Genomic DNA, 15,967 nt, shown 5'->3' with positions numbered 1-15,967 from the left:
GATTAAGGCAGCCAACGCCCTTGCGATTGCGGCCCGCTACGACAGGGAGTTATGGTACAAGAGCGCCCCCCTGTTGGACTTCTTACCGGACGACAAGAGGGCCGAGGCCCTGGAGATCTTGCAAGAAGGCGAAGTGGCGTCGGACCACGCCATTACGGTGGCAACGGACATTGCCGACACCAGTTTCCGCCAGCTAGGCAACGGCGTTTGCCTTAGACGACGAGGGTGGCTCAAGGCGACGGCTTTCCGCTAGGACGTACAAGCCAAGTTGTTGGACATGCCGTTCGACGGGAACAATCTGTTTGGGAAAAGAGTGGATGAGTCCCTCCAAGCCATCAAGGCGGACACGGAGACAGCTAAGGCCCTAGGCGTTCTCCGGCAACGAAGGCCTTCCTTTTCGGAGCACCGGAGGCAAGCAGGGTGCCTCCAAGGGATTCAGCGGTGGCTTCTCTACATACCGCCAAGCGGCCCGCTCCTCGTCGCAGGAAGCCTATAGAGGACGGGGCAAGTCGGGTGGACCCCGCCGTCGTCGCCAGGGAGGCCAAGGCGGCAAGGCGTCCTCCAAGCAAGATTGAACCGACGCTGTCGGGCCCCCACCGAAGCACCCCGGTGGGATGCCGGCTGGCGAAGTTCATCAGCGTGTGGGAGTCCATCTCCACCTCCAGTTGGGTGCTGGACGCCGTGGCCCAGGGGCACGCCCTCAAATTTCTAAAAAAGTGCCCCCGCATTCCACCCGTGGCCAGGAAGGAAAATCACGTCCCTCAACTGCTATTGGAGGTAAGGGCCATGCTAAAGAAAGGTGCCATTGAGCTCGTCCCGAAGACGCTCCGGGGCTCCGGAGTATACTCAAGGTACTTCCTCGTGAAAAAGAAGACAGGAGGATGGCGCCCCATCCTGGGCCTGCGACGACTGAACAAGTACATCAAGGCACAGAAGTTCCAGATGGTCACCCTCCAGCACGTGCTGGGACAGCTGGAGGAGGGCGATTTCCTGTCATCGTTGGATTTGGAGGATGCGTACTTCCACATCCCCATTCTAAAAGGACACCAAAAGTGCCTCAGGTTCGTGGTCCAAGGACGGCACTACCAGTTCAAGGCCCTCCTGTTCGGATTGAAGTCGGCACCCAGGGTGTTCACCAAGTGCCTCGCACCGGTGGTGGCGCGGCTGTGCCTGCAAGGGATCCACGTCTACCCCTACCTGGACGACTGGCTCATCCGAGCAAGGACAAGGGAGCTTGCCGTAGATCACACAGCGAAGACCGTCCAGCTGCTCACGGACCTGGGATTCTCCATCAACTTTCCCAAATCCCACCTGGTCCCGTCGCAAGTCGCACTGTTTCTGGGAGCCAAGCTCGACACAGTGGCGCATCTGGCCTTGCCGTCGGAGGAAATGACGAAGGCCATCCTGGGCAAGGTGCAGCGTCTGCTGGCCACGTACGTGGCCAGGGTGAGGTCCATCAAGTCCCTCCTCGGGATGATGTCCTCCTGCATATATCTTGTGCGCCTGTGCAGGCTTCGGATGCGCCTTCTGCAAGAGTTCCTCGACGCCCGCTGGATCCAAGCGACGGGCAGCTTCGAGGACAGGATCCCGCTCAACGAGACCTTCCGACGAGCGATCCGGCGGTGGGGCACCCACGCTCATCTGACGGCGGGCACAGACTTTCAGACCCCATCCCACCAGATAACGGTGATGACAGATGCCTCCCTGGACGGTGGGGGGGTGCGCACACCGGAGAACTTCACGCGAGAGGCCTTTGGTTCCCGGAGAAGAAGACGCTCCACTTCAACATCCTGGAGCTCCGTGCAGTGTTCTGGGCCCTCAGGTCCTTTCTCCCGTCCCTCAGGGTCAATGTGGTGAGAATCTTCACCGACAACACCACCACGATGTTCTACATCCGGAAGCAGGGAGGAACCAGATCCCCAGCCCTCTCCAAGGAAGCCCAGGATCTGTGGCATTGGGCCGTCGCCCAAGGGATGTTTCTGGTGCCCTTTCATCTGGCAGGGATAAAGAACACCATCGCCGACTCACTCAGCAGGGAGCTGCGCTCGTGCCACGAGTGGGAACTACGTCAGGATCAAGTGGATCGACTCTTCCGACGATGGGGAAAACCACAGATAGACCTGTTCGCGACCGCGACGAACTCCAAGTGCCAGAGGTTCGCCAGCAGGTTTCCCCAGCCGAGGAGCATGGGCAATGCTTTCTCGTTCCCCTCGGACGGCCTGTTCCTATATGCGTGACCCCCGTTGCCGTTGCTGCTCCGACTCATCAACCAGCTCAAGAGATCCTGGTGCAGGATGATCCTCGTCGCACCGGCGTGGCCGAGGCAGATCTGGTTCCCGAACCTTCTGGACTTGTCAGCGTCCCCACCAGTCAAGCTGCCGACGGACGCGGATCTTCTCTCCAGGAGGCGCCATACTTCATCACGACTCGGAGTCGATGAAATAGCAGGCCTGGCTCCTGCAGCACTAGAGTTTGGAGGGTACGATATCCCGGCTGACTGCAGAGAGGTCCTTGCAAAGGCCAGGGCGTCCTCAACTCTCAAGCGCTATGGACATAAGTGGAAGAGGTTCTCTGTCTGGTGCCGTGCACAGAAGATTAACCCTCTACAGATTAGGGCCCCTCAAGTGCTGCCGTACCTACTGTCGCTGGCCAAGGCTGGACTGGCTCACGCCTCCATCAAGATACATCTGGCTGCGATCTCCCGATACACCAGAACCATGGGACAGGCGTCCTTGTGGTCCCATCGCCTGGTGAAGGAATTTATGAAGGCACTGGTCCGATCGTTCCCGCCGGTGAAGGCCCCTGCCCCGGCGTGGGAGCTCAACGTGGTGCTGACCAGGCTCATGGGGGCGCCATTCGAGCCCCTGCATTCAGCACCGTTGAAGTTCCTGTAGTGGAAGACTGAGTTTCTTGTGGCCATCACCTCCGCACGACGAGTGGGGGAGATCCAGGCCCTATCCTGCAAGCCTCCATACTTGACTTTTCACAACACGAGGGTGGTGCTGAGGACGCACCCCTCTTTTATGCCCAAGGTGCCGTCGGACTTCCACCTCAACAAGCCCTTGGTGTTACCTGTTTTCTTCCCATCGCCTTCGTCACTGGCCGAGAGGACTTTGCACTCGCTGGATGTGGCTAGAGCGCTGAAGTTCTACGTGGACCGCACGAAGAGTTTTCGGAAGACATCACAGCTATTTGTGAACTTTGGACCTGTGAACCAAGGGAAGGCTCTCTCAAAGGCTTCCATTTCCAGATGGCTCTCCGGCTGCATCATGCATTGTCTTCAGTCGGCAAACCGACCGTTGCCTGGCCGTCCGAGAGCCCATTCTACCAGAGCTATCGCTGCTACCACGGCGTTCTTGTCTGGTGTGCCCCTGCTGGACATCTGCAGGGCTGCTACGTGGAGGTCGACGCACACCTTCACGAGATTCTACTGCGTTGACCGGGATTCCAGGGAGGAGTCCAGGGTCGGCCAAGCGGTGCTGCGCAACCTGTTCGCCTAAGGTGAGCCTGGTGAGGAGGTAAGAATTGCTTAATGTTGAGTTTTTGATGTAATGCTTAATGTTGAGCCTTTGCCACCTCCCGTTGGTTGTGCATGTGTGTACTGCTATGTATTCTTATATTCATGAGCATGTGAATCCATGCCAGACCACATGCTGGAGAAGGAACAAGTTACTTACCTGTAACTGTTGTTCTCCCGCATGGGTCTGGCATGGATTCACATGCGAACCCTCCCTCCTACCCCTCTGCGGCTCTTCACTTGGTCATACTGCCACTTTGCGTGCTGCCAAATCTGAAGATGGCTGCCAGAGGCGGGGCTTAGGGAGAGGGCAGTCATTGGCTGGTGGCAGTATGACCCAGAGACCAGTGATTGGTTACTACTGAGAAAGACAGATCAGAAACGAAACTGATACTGATTTTTTCTTTTACCTAGGATTCCCAGCCTGACGACGGGGAATATTCATGAGCATGTGAATCCATGCCAGACCCATGCTGGAGAACAACAGTTACAGGTAAGTAACTTGTTCCATCCATACGTTGTCCTTTAGCTCTCGCTGTGACTAAAGTTTTAAACCTCTCTGACAAGGGCTAAACACATATGCCCAAACAGCCACCGTCTCCATAAAAATACAGCACCCCCTGTAGCTTGTGATATGTATACACTGATAATACTTGCCAGCGTTATATGGTAGCCCTTGTTGCCGGCCGTTTATGTTCCTGCTACACACCTTCCTAACTGGATTTGCTACTGCAGATGAACCCACTAATGTATGTTCACACTCCTTCAACGTCAGTTATACAAGATCATGCTTTCTTACAACTTTGCAGCTGGACCTGCGGCAGCACATACTAAGACGTCTTTCAGCTCTGAAAACCCAGAGGTACCATCCCCCAAAATATCAGAGGACTCACACTCCCGACGTAGAGAATTGCGCTGTCTGCCTAGACCAGTTCAACAAAAATCAGGTGAGCCCAGCCTTTACTTTTTATTTTTCAAAATAAATGGACTACATCTCTCTTGTTCTGAAACACTAACAAGCTTTAGATCCTTCTAAGTCTCCTAGAAGTCTATCCTCTGACATCACAGCAAAGCACCAAGTAGCATATTCTGTAGCACCCTCTGTTCTAGACAGGGCTATAAAGACAGATCAAAGATTATAGGTAGATTTCTGTGTTCATCACTCCTAGCACTTTTCAGACATTTTTAGTATAAAGTGCATTTTGTCCGCAATACTCTCTGCTCTTAGACAAGTTACACTTTCTAAAGCACCTTCTCTTATCAAACCATGCAGCACTTAATAGATAGGGTGCATATTATACTACATTCCCCAAACTCTAGTCTGACAGCACATTTCAGGTGCTGTACATTAAACATTCCATGCACCTACCATCCTCAGACCTCACAAAACTATACAGCATCTTCCACCCTCATATTCTCATTGCTCCATGAACACCTTATTCTTATCAGGCGCTCCTCATCCTCCACACCTCTCCAACCAGACTCATCTCAATAGTACTCTTGAGAAACCTTCCTTTAGCCCACTCAGAACCCCGAATTGTGACTTTCTCCTTCCTGCATGCTTAAACCAGCAATCTCTTCTATACAACCAATTGCAAATCACTGAAAATTACCTTTCATGTTTTAAGACTGCAGTCACACTCCATCTACTTATAAAAACTCCAACAACCCTGTCACGCCTCACACCTGCCACAAAGTGATCTTTGATTAAAAACAAAAATGTGTAGTGTGGTTTAATACAGTTCATGTGCAGTGTGGGACCAAGTAACGTGCACAGAGGGAATAAAGCTCAACTAAAAAGTAAGGATTAAACAGCCGGTCAGGGTTAACAAAGCATTTGGGATGGTTTGTCTTCATTCGTGGGGCTTCTTTGCAGGCTCCCTTCCTGGCAGAGTCCTTACAATAAACTATATGCACAAATGATTGGGGTTGTTAGTGTGCCTGGGCCTTATCTCCTTCTGTGTGTTCTTCAGAGACCACAACCCATTCTTCCTCCTGGTCTCATGTGATTTCTTGTTGGGATTCTCTTCTGCACTCAGTCTATTGCGATCAGGCAAAGGAATGAGGACCAGGGGCAGAGACCGCATTAACTCTCAAACCACTGGATGTGGACCAGAAGAGGCAGGCAGGTGGAGAGGGTGGCCAACTGTTTCGTCTCCACCCTCCAGTCCGTGGGCCCAAGATCTTATGCCCATTAGCCTGTTCTCCCTTTCCTACTTTACCACTCGCTATTTGCTTATTCCTACAAGATAGTTTGCTGGCATCTCCCTCAATTTTGTCTGACTTCACCTGCACCTCTTCATAGCCCACTCTACCTCAAACCTCTCCCACCTACTCTTCTGGACGACTCCTGCTTCTCGTTCCAACACTGTTTGCTTGCATCCCACCTTCTCTGTATCACCCTCAATTTCCTCTGCTCTCTGTGTCTGTCTTGTCTGTCACTCATTCCTCTCTCCGTATAACCCTTTACTTGAATACTTCCTCATTAACAACAACTTCTTCCTGTTTTCTGATTGTACTGTGGTTCTCCACTTCTCCATCTCATTAATTCCTCCATCAACCCCTTGTCTCTTACTTCTATCTCCTTCCCCTTCTCATTTCCCCACCACCTCTCATCAACAGGAAAATGTTTTTTCCACCTCTGCTCTAACAATCTCGCCCTTCCTCTTCTAATACTCTCCTTGTCTCCTCAATCTTTCCTTTCTAATGTTCCTCTACAGGCAGTTTCCTTGCTCCCTTCACACAACGCTCTTATTCCCTCTATCCTCTCACAGTTTCCTCATTTGTACCCCACTGCTTTTAAAAACTCGCCTGTGTAATATTCTCTTTCTCAATCTGTTCATATTCAATTTTCCAGGTGTCTCCCCCAATCTCCTGCATCACCTTTTTCCCTCCCATGGACATCTTTCACCCTCCTGCTTATGTCCTACACTTTCTTTAGCCACGTCTCTCTGACACCTTAATTACAGCTTCAGTTGTTCTAGCTTCCTCCTCAACTGTCTTCCAAAGTCACACTTTTTCCACCTCCAGGTTTATCTGTGTCTCCACTTCTTAACACTCCACTGGTCCTTCCTGTCTGTGATACTCTGGGTGATGACTTTCATGTCTGTGGCTGAATCCTCACAATGATCAGTCCTTTTATACTGACATAGGACTGCCACTGGCGGGGTCCCTCTTCCCATTAGTTCCCCTGATGGATCATGATTGGTGTCCCTCTTGGGTTGGGGGAATGGCGAGGGGAGAGTAAATTCAACTATTTTCATAGTTAAAGGGCCAGGTTGTATGGGAGTGAATCGAACCAAGTATATTTCTGTGATGGCCACCATTTTGGAACTTTTTCAGGCAGATGGTGTCTCGCATTGCAGTTATCCACAGTTACACACACCTGCTCTCTCTGGACCCGTGCTCTGTTACTAGTGACTACGTTACGGGACTTGTCTGGTTTGTGGAGGACCAAGAAGATTTTGAATGCCTGTTCTCAGGTGTAATCTCAGATTGCATCTAAAAAGGATAGGAGATGATGGTTTGGTCAATGTGAGAATCCCCCGACAATAGTGGGGTCATCCAGGTGGTCCTCGCTGCACTCCTCCCGGGCCCAGTGTCACGCAGCAGGTGGTGGCACCCAGCCACCTGGTCAAATCACCATGCATCCACTGAGTCAGGTAGAGGATTTCATCACACACACGGTCTCTCTTCTTCTCACAAACACTCTAGAGGTTAGTATTCTCCAATAGTCTTTGCTACCTCTAGTTTGCCAAATGCATTCCACCACGGCACCTCTCAACCACGTCTGAATTGTCCACGCTAAAGCCCATCAAAACAGACTTTCCTTGATAATCAACTTCATGGACCTCTCTGTAGCCTTCAGTATGGCTAAGTACAACTACTTTCTATCTGGAAATCATGAGTACAGAGCTGCTTTTTTCTTTTGTATGATCTCAAGCAGACCATTACTAAGTAGTGTTCTACTGCTCTTCTTGCTCTAAGCCACCCTTCATCCTCTGGACATATCCAGAGGTTCTCTCATAACTCCCTCCCCCTCTCTACACCATATCCCTCCATAGCATTATCACTCTTTTCCTATGAACTGTGTTGGTTGATGCAACACACAAATCTACTCCTTTGCTCCCCGTCGCCAAAAACTGCAGACTCAATGTATCGCTGCTGTTTCGCATTACACAGCATTGCGCGGCCGTATTCAGTACACTGCCAAAAGCAAAATGATTCCTTCCCATACACCAAGGAACTTAAATCAATTGCTTTCACTTTTCATAACCTCCTGGCAACATCCACCACTTACTCTCTGCCAGAAGACTTGGATCTGGTTTGATGGTCACATATTGTTATTATTACTATTATTTAATTGTTATAATGCGCAACACGCCCACAGGCCTCAGTGCGCAGCAAAACAGAAGCCTGGTCAAACAAGAAGAAGGGAGATTGAGCCAGGGAATAGGCAGACGAGGGGGAAAAAAAACGAATCGTTGGAATTAAAGAGGTGTGTTTTTAATGCTCTCTTGAAGCTAGAGACACAAGGAAGATTGCCAATTTGAGGAGGAAGAGAGTTCCATAAAGTTGGAGCATACACTTGAAAACAGGTGCCATCAAACTTTTTTTCAGATTGTATCTAGGTTCAAAAGGTTTATTGGCCCTACTGGAGTGAGGAGTAAGCCCTGTAGTTGCCTTAGGCAGCCGGTTCTTGAGGTGCCGAGGAGCCTTGTCAGCCATGCATTTGTACGCCAAAGTGAGCATTTTATGAGTGATGCGTTGGCTAATAGGGAGTCAATGCAGCACTTTCCTTGAGTCTGAGATGTGGTCCGTGGACCCAGATAGAAAATCGCTCTTAATGCCCCGTTCTGGGCAATTTGGAGGCTTTTCAGATTATGGGCCTGATCACGAGTTGGGCGGTAGCCCAGCTGGGATAACGCGCAACTTTATTAGCGTTAGCCCCCACCCATCCTGTGGAATTACCACCAGATAATGGGTTGGGTGCTAACTGTTGGTCCCCATTGGGTCCATTCGACCCAGTGGGGACTTTTCAGTGCAATCACCGAACAGTAATACCGCTGGCAGTAATTGTACCGAAAATGAGAATTTTTCCAGTGTGCTTACCCCTAGCTATTAGCTGGGGGTAGACACGCCAGACTCAAGATTGGGTGGGCCCTTAAATGTGCCAGTAACACCATTATCGCTGCATTTAATGGCTACAGCCCAACTCGTCACCAGGCCCTATGTTTGGATGTGCCGGCAAGGAGAGTATTACAATGGTCAAGCGGAGAGTTAACACCCAGTGTTTTGACAAGAGGACTTACTGAGATAAGACAATCGGATATAGGGAAGTGGCTATACCTTGGGTCTAACTTTTTTATTCTCTGACTAGAGCCAACAATCATCACCTCTGTTTTTTTTCTTTGTTCAACGCCAAGGAATTTTCTGACATCCATTCCTTGATCATATTGTATGTATCATTACTGAGAATGGGATCCATGTCAAAGTCACCCGAGAGCTTAAAGGCCAGCTGGATGTCATCGGCATAGTTGGTATATTTGATGCCGACGCTGTCCAGCTGTCAAAAAGGGGGTGGATGTATATATTGAACAATAGAGGTGAGAGGCAGGAACCCTGAGTAGCGCCACAGGATAATATCTCTGGATGGGTCTGGAATCCATCCATTGCTACTCTCGCTGATCTAGGACCAAAAATGAGGCACACCAGGTGATGGTTGACTCAGAGCAATGGACACATTTTTCTAGCAACAAGATATGATCGACCAGAACAAACGCGTTGGAGAGGTCGAGCAACATAAGACGTGAGACCCTACAGTTATCGACATTTTCCGTCAGGCTCGCTCATAGGTCCAGCATTGCTGTTTCTGTGCCTTGCATTGCATAGTAGCGGACTGATGTATACTAAGAAGTGTTTTTTTCCACATGCTCTTGAAGCTGCAAGTAGGCTACCATATCTACGATTTCAATAACTATGGAACACTGGCGATTGGTCTGTAGCCTCCAACAGTCTCAGAATCTAGAGTAGTTTTTTTCAGAACAGGAGTGATCCATACCCCCTTCAGGCTCCTGGGGACACACAAACTAGTTTAAGGATACATTAACAATACTAATAATTAGGGAAGATAGACCTAAAATAGAGTCCTTTATTATTGCAGGGCATATATCACCAACACATATTGTGAGTTTAAGCCCATTCTAATGTCAATCAAAGATTTTTGAGTGATACAACTCAAGCTGAATTCTGGAATGGAATTGCCTAGAATGGTCTTTAAGACCGTATTCTTAGGAATACTTCCAGTTTTGTCTGCGGTTGGTGATGGCACATTGATGGTTCTTTATTTTGGTTGACAAGCCATCTTGAATTTCTTGACACCAGGTGTCACTGAGAAGGGCTTTGTTAGTGGTATTTTTCCTGCCATCTAATTCACGCAGAATGGAGAACAGTTCTTTTTTTATCTGATGATTTGGCATTGCTAATTCTTTGTGATTAATTAACCGTTTTTGTAGCTACAATAGGTTTTTTGTAATCAGCAGCTGCCCATCGATAAGTTGTTAGAGATGTAGAACATAGATCCTTCCTCCATTGTTTTTCTGCGGTTCTTTTCAATTTTCTGTATTTTATTATATCAACGGAAAATCATGAACTGCCAACGGCTTCCGTTTTAAGTTTCTTCACAGTAAGGGGTGCTAGTTTATTAATAGCTGAGACTGTCATGTTGGTGTATTCCTGCACCAGTGCATCAATGTCCAAAAATGCCAAAACGGGAGGCAAACGTGGGAGAAGAAAATCAGAGAAATAGGAACTAGACACTCTGTAAGATTTCTAGTTTTAATGTGGATGCAAGGTTGCACACTGATCTTTTTATAGGGAGCCAGGAGATTAAGATAAGCAAGGCTGAGAGAGTGGTCAGTCCATGGGCATTGGGTAATATTAAAGGACGAGGTTTGAAGATTGTGGGTTACAACCCAATCCAAAGTGTGCCTCTTCTTATGAGTAGGGTTTTTTATAAATTGCTGAAGCCCAATAACCTACAGAGACCTAATTAGGGAAGCAGTAATAATGTCAGTAGTGTCATTGTCCCAAAGATTGAAATCACCCAAAAGTATGGTGTGGGAAGTAGGTTTGGCAAGGTTTCCGAGCAGTGTAAGTAGTTGCTCTTCAAATACAGATATACGCTGATGGATAATAATTATGTTGATAGTGGTGTTATTTTCAATACAGATTTTAATGGTGAGATGTTCACAGCTATCAAGAGTATTTGTGCTAAGAACACAATCTTTAAAGTAGATAGGGTTGGATGGAGTTTGAAAGAATGATGGGCCCCCATGCTATCAATTAGTTAAATTGATTGGTCCGATATGTCCTGCAGCCTATAACATGGCTTGTCTGGGAACCAAAACTCCAAGGTTCCCAATGGTATTAAGTATGGGTGAGTATGCTAACCTTGTTTAGTAATGGCGCTGGAGAGTGGTTGGAACTATTAGTTTCCTGATTGTAGGTTGAAATAAATTTGCAACTCTTAGTTCGTGTTCACATGTAAGCTTTATTGTTAGTTATAGCAGAGATCCAGTTGGTCTAGCATGATATGCTAGGAGCATGTGAGAAAGAAGCCAACTCGTGTTTCAACCAAAGTCTTTGTCAAGAAGGAGGGCAGGTTTTTGGTTGCTGGGTAGCGGCCCGTCATTCAGTGGTGTTTGTTCCGAATGACAGGCCGCTACCCAGCAACCAAACAGATTGGCTATTCAGCCGGTTATCAAGAACGGACATTGCTCGAACTATGAAGCCCAAGACCTCCCTAAGAAGGGTCACCTACCACTTGCCCTCCACCTTGACAAAGACTTTGGTTTCTACTTCTGTTCATTAACACCTTCCAACATTTGCAAGATCCAGCCCCACCTCTTTCCATTGGGCATAGCATCTGATTAAATAGTTTAAATCATTACTGACTCATTGTCACTATCTGCATGAATGCGCATGTACTGTTTTGGGGACATTTATGGTGAACATGTTTTCTTCTGGCGCAGCTACCTTACAGACCGATTACACAATATGCAGCACCATCTACACTTGGATCTTACATTGCTTCTCGGCCGGTTTACACAGTAGGCTGAAGATTCTATCCTCCAACCCCATGTACACGTGGTGCTAGCTAAACCACAATCTGGGGAGGTCTATTTTCAATCTAAGCCACAACAAGGGAGCCGTGTGTGCGTCTGTGTCCGTTTCCTTCTTTAATGGCACGCATAAGGTAAACAATAATGACATGGGATGCTACCCAAAGTAGTTCCCAATAGTTGAATAGTGTTAACCCAAGCAGCAACATCCACAATTTATATTTCTGAGTAATTTCTTTGGACTGGGGATGTGTTGGTGATAGCCTTTTCTTGCAATTACTTATTTATCCTGTGGCACCCAAGGTTTAGAACCAGATGTCTTGCGTTATAACTCTCACCTCTCCTCCTTGCCACTCTGGGAATGCGTGTTGGTTGATGGAGGAAGCGGCTGAGTTGCGCCCCTCTCCATACCTAGTACAGCGAAGCTCGTTGTAGGTAGCCTGCTCGACACTGCGTTGTTTCAAAGGGCTGAATCCTTCTTCGTGAAATATTGTGCCTCGGCATGGGGTCACCAGGCCTTACTCTACTGGGCCGAACAGCATAAGCAAGGGTGATGTAGGACATAGAGAAAAACGGGAAAGGAGTTGGCAGGCACATTGAGGAAGTTAGGCAGGGCTATATGCGTGTATTGCTAGGGGCGTGCTCTCGTCCACCCTCGAGCATGGACACCCCAGCACCTACCCCACTGCCCTCTTCCTTGCTGCACTTGCACGTTCTGAATACTCACAAGGCATAGTATGTTCGTCCATGCCTTCCCCACTGTATGATATTGTGCGTTCTGAATTTTATTTCAATCCCATGTTTCCTCCCTGTTGCCCTGTGGGCGCTTTGAAACTGAATTTATTTGCTGTATAAGCACCTAACAAGCGAACAATAAAATAAAATAAATAAAAAAACATTAACTATATTCTAAGGAGAGGCAACAGGAAGGCTGTGTGTTGAGCTGATATATGCACTGGGATTCTTAGGGAGTTCTGGATGACAGAGCAGCTTCCTTTCTCTGATAGCAAGCAGTAAAGAGACTGGTTGCACGCTGTACAGTACCATCTTTAGAGCGTGGAGCACTTAGATTCAGGTCTGCAGTGGTTACTGTCCTCAGACCATTCAGTTATGTTACACGCTGCACAGCGCTCTCTCCGTCTTAAGACTCATATACCCTGATTGCACAGGGGACAGAGAATCTGGCAGAGCAGAGCCAGGTGGCACCTGCTTGGGATTCTCATTATTCACTGCATGGAGCGGATTTAGGCCTGGAGACCCGGGCGTATCCGGAGTTTCTATCCCCGCATCTGCTCCGTGCAGATCAATCTTCTGGATCACCGCCATGCGGTCACAGCAATGATATGGCAGCAGCCCACATCACTAGGCATTCCCATGTCATTTCCACACACCCCTCAGAGGGCAGAACTGTCTGTAGGTTTGCATCCCTTGCCATCTGCATCCATACCATTTGCGATGCGGACAGAGTGCAATGCACATTCCCTGCATAGAGTGGCGAATCTATCCGTGCAGGGCATTCCTATCCACAGTGCTACAGCAGCAGTGCAGCACGCAGGGTGCTTGTCTCTCCAGCTTATCGGGGCACCATGCCGATGAAAAGGTCACTAGAAGCGTTTTAGATATACGTCGCATGATGCATCGCTTTCTGTGCTTAGTTCGCACGTGTGTTCGCACTTGACCTTCCAGATAAGTTAGACATTTGCACAGCTTCTCATGTCTTCAGCAATTTACGGACAGGCACATTAGGCTGCTTCTGCTATCGTCAGAACTCATCTTGCTTTGCAGACAATGTACACCGTTGCATGCACCGTGTGTTCCGACCTTTGCACTTGGACACATTCCATCCTTCCTTAATTTGAATAATGGTCTTAAGGCGGCTTCTACTGCTCGTGGTGGCCTTTTCTTCCCCCTACATCTTACTGGATTGGGAAGGGTCGTCTCTGGCAACTGCAGCTGCATTTCTCAGTGTCTCTTGTGCTTCTCTTTTGCAGTGTCTGCGGGTGCTGCCCTGTCTACACCAGTTTCACCGGGACTGCGTTGACCCATGGCTGCTGCTGCATTACACCTGCCCCCTATGTAAATACAACATCCTCGGTAAGTCGCACTGGAGGCACGAGGCCGCGGGCATGCCAAATGGGGAGCCAGGGCCATGGCTGAGGGCATTGCAATTGGGGAGGACGTATTGTGAATTTGGGCATGTGCAATGGGGATGACAAAGAGTGTGACTGTCGGCATGGAAAGGAAGGAGGCTGATTGTGGGCCTGAGGCCTGAGAAAGGAGTCTGACTGTCGGCATGGAAAGGAAGGAGGCTGATTGTGGGCCTGAGAAAGGAGTGTGACTGTGGCTTTAGAAAATGGAGAGAAATTAGTGATACGGAGTATGTCAGCGTAGGGTGAACAGATAGTCCATGACAAAAACTGGAACGGTTTTGTAATGTCCCTTTAATAGATGGAGAAAATACACATAAAAGGCAAAGCACTGAAAAATAAATGTGAAAAACCAGACCTCGGAACACTGGAATAACCATAATAACGTTATTATATTTAATTCCAGACAGTTTTAGGTTATAATTGAACTCTTTAATTTTATTACACTATTCCCGCCACATTTAAGAGTCCGCCAACTCACGGGTATGTCAGTATTTGCCCCCAACTCTGAGCTGGGGGGAAATCCGCTGGGAATTTGACGATTTTTGGCGCTATTATCGCGGGAATGCCCAAATGGGCACAATGGGGAAGGACTGTTCTGCCAAACCTGTGATCCGGCGCTAATAGCGCCAGATCGGTTGGCGGTAGCGCTATTAGCGCGGGCCTTATCCCCGCAGGAATACCGCCGGGATACCGCCCAACTCATGATGGGGCCCTAATTATAGTTTTAACTATTTTGGGGTCAAATGTCCTTTGGTGAACTATTGATTATAAATTCTGACGGTGACACATGGAGCAATACTGAGGCATTTGATGTACATACATTTTCTATCACTTTTATGCCAAACTCTCCTTCGCACACATCCCCCCTTTAATAGATTTTTATATTCTGCTTTTATCTAGCCATCATTTCTCCTCATTCTTTCCTCTGTTCCACTTTTTTGTTCTTTTGGCAGCAATAAGAGATGCTTATGTTTGTACGGTCTCTCCCTCACAAAATGTTGCCCAAACACTAACCTGTTCTGCATTCACTCTTCCTCAGAGAAGTGCTCTGTCAGGGACCTAGCTTCCATGCCTATGCTCCTTCCTTCCCTGTGGCTCTCTGGCCGGCCTCTCTTGGTCCTCCTCCTGCCCCCACCTTTAAGACTAAAAACCTTGGGGTAATCTTCGACTCCACACTCTCCTTCTCTCCTCACATCTCTGACGTCTCTAAGAAGTCACACTACCAACTGCACCTCCTCAGAGGTATTCTTCCTTTCCTCTCCTTCCCCCAGAAGCTGACAGTCTCCAGAGCTCTGGTTCTCTCTAGGCTGGACTATTGCAACAGCCTCTTTCTAAATCTGCCTGCTTCTACTCTCTGCCCTCTGCAACATTTCCAGAACAGGACTGCAAGACTTTTCCTTGGAGTCAAGCCCAGGGATCATATCTCTCCAGGACTGAAATCTCTGCACTGGCTTTCAGTGGCCTCGAGGATTAAGTTCAAAAACCTCTGCATCGTCCACAAGGCCTTCTTGGGCCTGGGGCCTCATTACCTTCAACTCGCTCTTCCTAAATATCTTCCTTCTCGAGCTCTCCGCTCATCCACCTCCAACTCCCTCAAGGTCAGTCCCTTCTCCAAGCAACAAGTTGGTGGTAGATCTCTTTCTTTGGCTCGGGCCTCCCTCTGGAACAGCCTCCCTTAAACTTGAGGAGAACCATCTCCGGTTCCGGAAGCACCTCAAAACCTTCCTCTTTGCTTCTGCCTTTTCTCCTCCTCTCCTCTGCTGACCTCCTTGCTGTTACCTGAACTGCACTTGCGACCTGGACACCCTCTGATCTCTGGCTCAGGTCCCACCCCCGCCAGCGTCACACATCTATACTGCCCACCTGGCAACCTGTGCACTAGGGGACTGTTTCTGTATCCCTACAGTCCCCCTACCAGCCCTTGACACCTGATGTATGCACTTACCATTGCACTGCCACTTGTTGGCCGTTACTTATTATTTGTCATCATCTTCGCATGTACTGCACTATCCCTATCCCCTCCCATGCACTTGCACGATCTGAATGACACCTGGCCTAGCAGGATCGTTGTCCGTCCTCCCCTGTTCCCCTCCTTTGCCTCGTCGTGCCTTGAAACACTTGTGTATAGGCGCGTTATAAATATCATATCATATTCTGAAAAGTGTGACTCTGGGCTA

The 15,967-nt window shown here is 48.7% G+C and overlaps 1 protein-coding gene across 1 annotated transcript in view; it reads left to right on the top strand.

The window, feature by feature from the left end:
• RNF215 (ring finger protein 215) overlaps positions 1-15,967 on the top strand; it is a 222,174-nt gene that overhangs the window by 164,657 nt on the left and 41,550 nt on the right. The window contains exons 8-9 of the mRNA XM_069619310.1: positions 4,327-4,464; positions 13,632-13,734. Coding sequence (XP_069475411.1) covers positions 4,327-4,464; positions 13,632-13,734 — 241 coding nt within the window. The remainder of the gene's footprint in view (positions 1-4,326; positions 4,465-13,631; positions 13,735-15,967) is intronic.

Source organism: Ambystoma mexicanum, chromosome 10, assembly GCF_040938575.1.
Source record: "Ambystoma mexicanum isolate Mex_15411 chromosome 10, UKY_AmexF1_1, whole genome shotgun sequence".
Lineage (NCBI taxonomy): Eukaryota > Metazoa > Chordata > Amphibia > Caudata > Ambystomatidae > Ambystoma > Ambystoma mexicanum.
The sequence above is the reverse complement of the archived record's forward strand: the minus strand, read 5'-3'. Positions and strand labels throughout refer to the sequence as shown.